This window comes from Ambystoma mexicanum, chromosome 7q (genome assembly GCF_040938575.1).
Source record: "Ambystoma mexicanum isolate Mex_15411 chromosome 7q, UKY_AmexF1_1, whole genome shotgun sequence".
In the NCBI taxonomy this organism is placed as follows: domain Eukaryota; kingdom Metazoa; phylum Chordata; class Amphibia; order Caudata; family Ambystomatidae; genus Ambystoma; species Ambystoma mexicanum.
In genome coordinates this window covers 1,043,701,675-1,043,703,304 of record NC_090941.1, presented here as the reverse complement: position 1 = coordinate 1,043,703,304, position 1,630 = coordinate 1,043,701,675, and the positions used below count along the sequence as shown (strand labels likewise).

General features: G+C 44.4%; 1 protein-coding gene across 1 annotated transcript; it reads right to left on the bottom strand.

The window, feature by feature from the left end:
* Positions 1-276: 276 nt before the first annotated feature.
* On the bottom strand, positions 277-1,290 carry LOC138528121 (olfactory receptor 51G2-like). The gene has a single exon (XM_069639574.1). The coding sequence runs from the start codon at positions 1,288-1,290 to the stop codon at positions 277-279; it is 1,014 nt and encodes a 337-aa protein (XP_069495675.1).
* Between the last annotated feature and the right edge of the window lie 340 nt (positions 1,291-1,630).

Genomic DNA, 1,630 nt, shown 5'->3' with positions numbered 1-1,630 from the left:
CGTATATACAACGTCCTCAACAATAATAGATACAGTTAGTTGAGGGGTGATACATTATTTACAGAGTTACATGAAACAGCCCTCAGCAGATTTTCTACTGACACCAATTTGTCATCCTCATGCTCTTCATTGTCACGGGACACAATTGTCTCCAGAAAAGACCATTCTTCACCAATTTCACCCTCATCCAAATGTTTCCGTGTCCCATTCTACCTCTCTGACTACCGCTTGAAATCCTTTTTTTGCAGCGCGGTAGCACAGTCAAAAGAATACATTTTAGTTTGATAATTCGAGTGGATTTACTGCGCAGATGGCTTCAGCCATGGAATCCTTGTCAACTTTCCGTTGTCTTCTTGTTTCTACCCAGAAATGTTTCTTGAGTGCTTTCTGGATCTGCCTTGTTTTCAAGCTGTATATCATTGGGTTCAGGACTGGTGGGATGAAAATGTAGGCAAGACCCATGAAGACGGGCAGGAGAGGCGGTGCGCTCTTGGCATACCTCTGCGCGAAGGTCAGGCCAATCAAGGGGATGTAGAAGATCAGCACCACACAGATGTGGCTCACGCAGGTGCTGAGTGCCTTGAGGCATTCCTCCTTGGACGCAATACTCAGGACGGTCTTTAGAATCATCAAGTATGAAAAAAGGATCATTATGGCGTCGAGGCAGAATGTAAAGGCAACCACGAACAAGCCGTAGCTGCTACCGATGGTTGTGTCGGTGCAGGCAAGCTTCATCACGTCGGGAAAGAAGCAAAATGGATGGTAGAGCTTGTTGTTTTCACAATACAGAAAGCTGCTGAGGAAAAAAGGTTGTGGGATCATTATGCACACCCCTCTGACTACAGCCGCCATTTCTATTTTTGCTACCATTGGATTCAAGATGGCCACGTACCTCAGAGGGTTACATACTGCCAGATAGCGGTCGAAGGCCATGGCAACCAAAATGGCAGATCCCATAGAGGTGAGCGAATGGATAAAGTACATCTGGGTCAGGCAAGCATAGAAATTGATATTTCGTGAGTCAAGCCAGAGCACACTGAGCACTGTAGGGAGTGTAGTCAGGTTCATGCCCACATCAGTGGCCGAAAGCATTAAAAGGAACAGGTACATGGGCTCCCCAAGCCGGCTGTCTGTCTTTATGAGAAATACAATCAGGCCATTGCCACCAAGGGCGAGCAAATAGAATAAACACAAAGGGATGGAAATCCATATGTTAATGTCATCAGTTCCAAGAAATCCCATCAACAGTAAGGATGGAACACGTGAGCTGTTGGAGTCAACCTTTGACATAACCACATCCATTTGAAATGACCTGCAATATACAATTGTTAAACAAATACATTATTTTAGGTATTATTGCATAAATATACACATGAAAATGTTGCTCAGTTGCAGGAGTCAAGATGCTTCAGTGCGATTCACATTAATGTTCATTACATGTGAATAACACTTCATCCATACTTAGGACAGTTTCTTGGCACATTCTATGGACATCAGATATATCAGCAGAGTTCATTGGTGCCTCTCCCCATGGCAACACTTATCGATGAAAAACAGGGGCAAGCTTGGATATTGACATGAAGAGAACAAACCTGTGTGGAGTGCCTGCCTAGAGGAACGAGGGAAACTT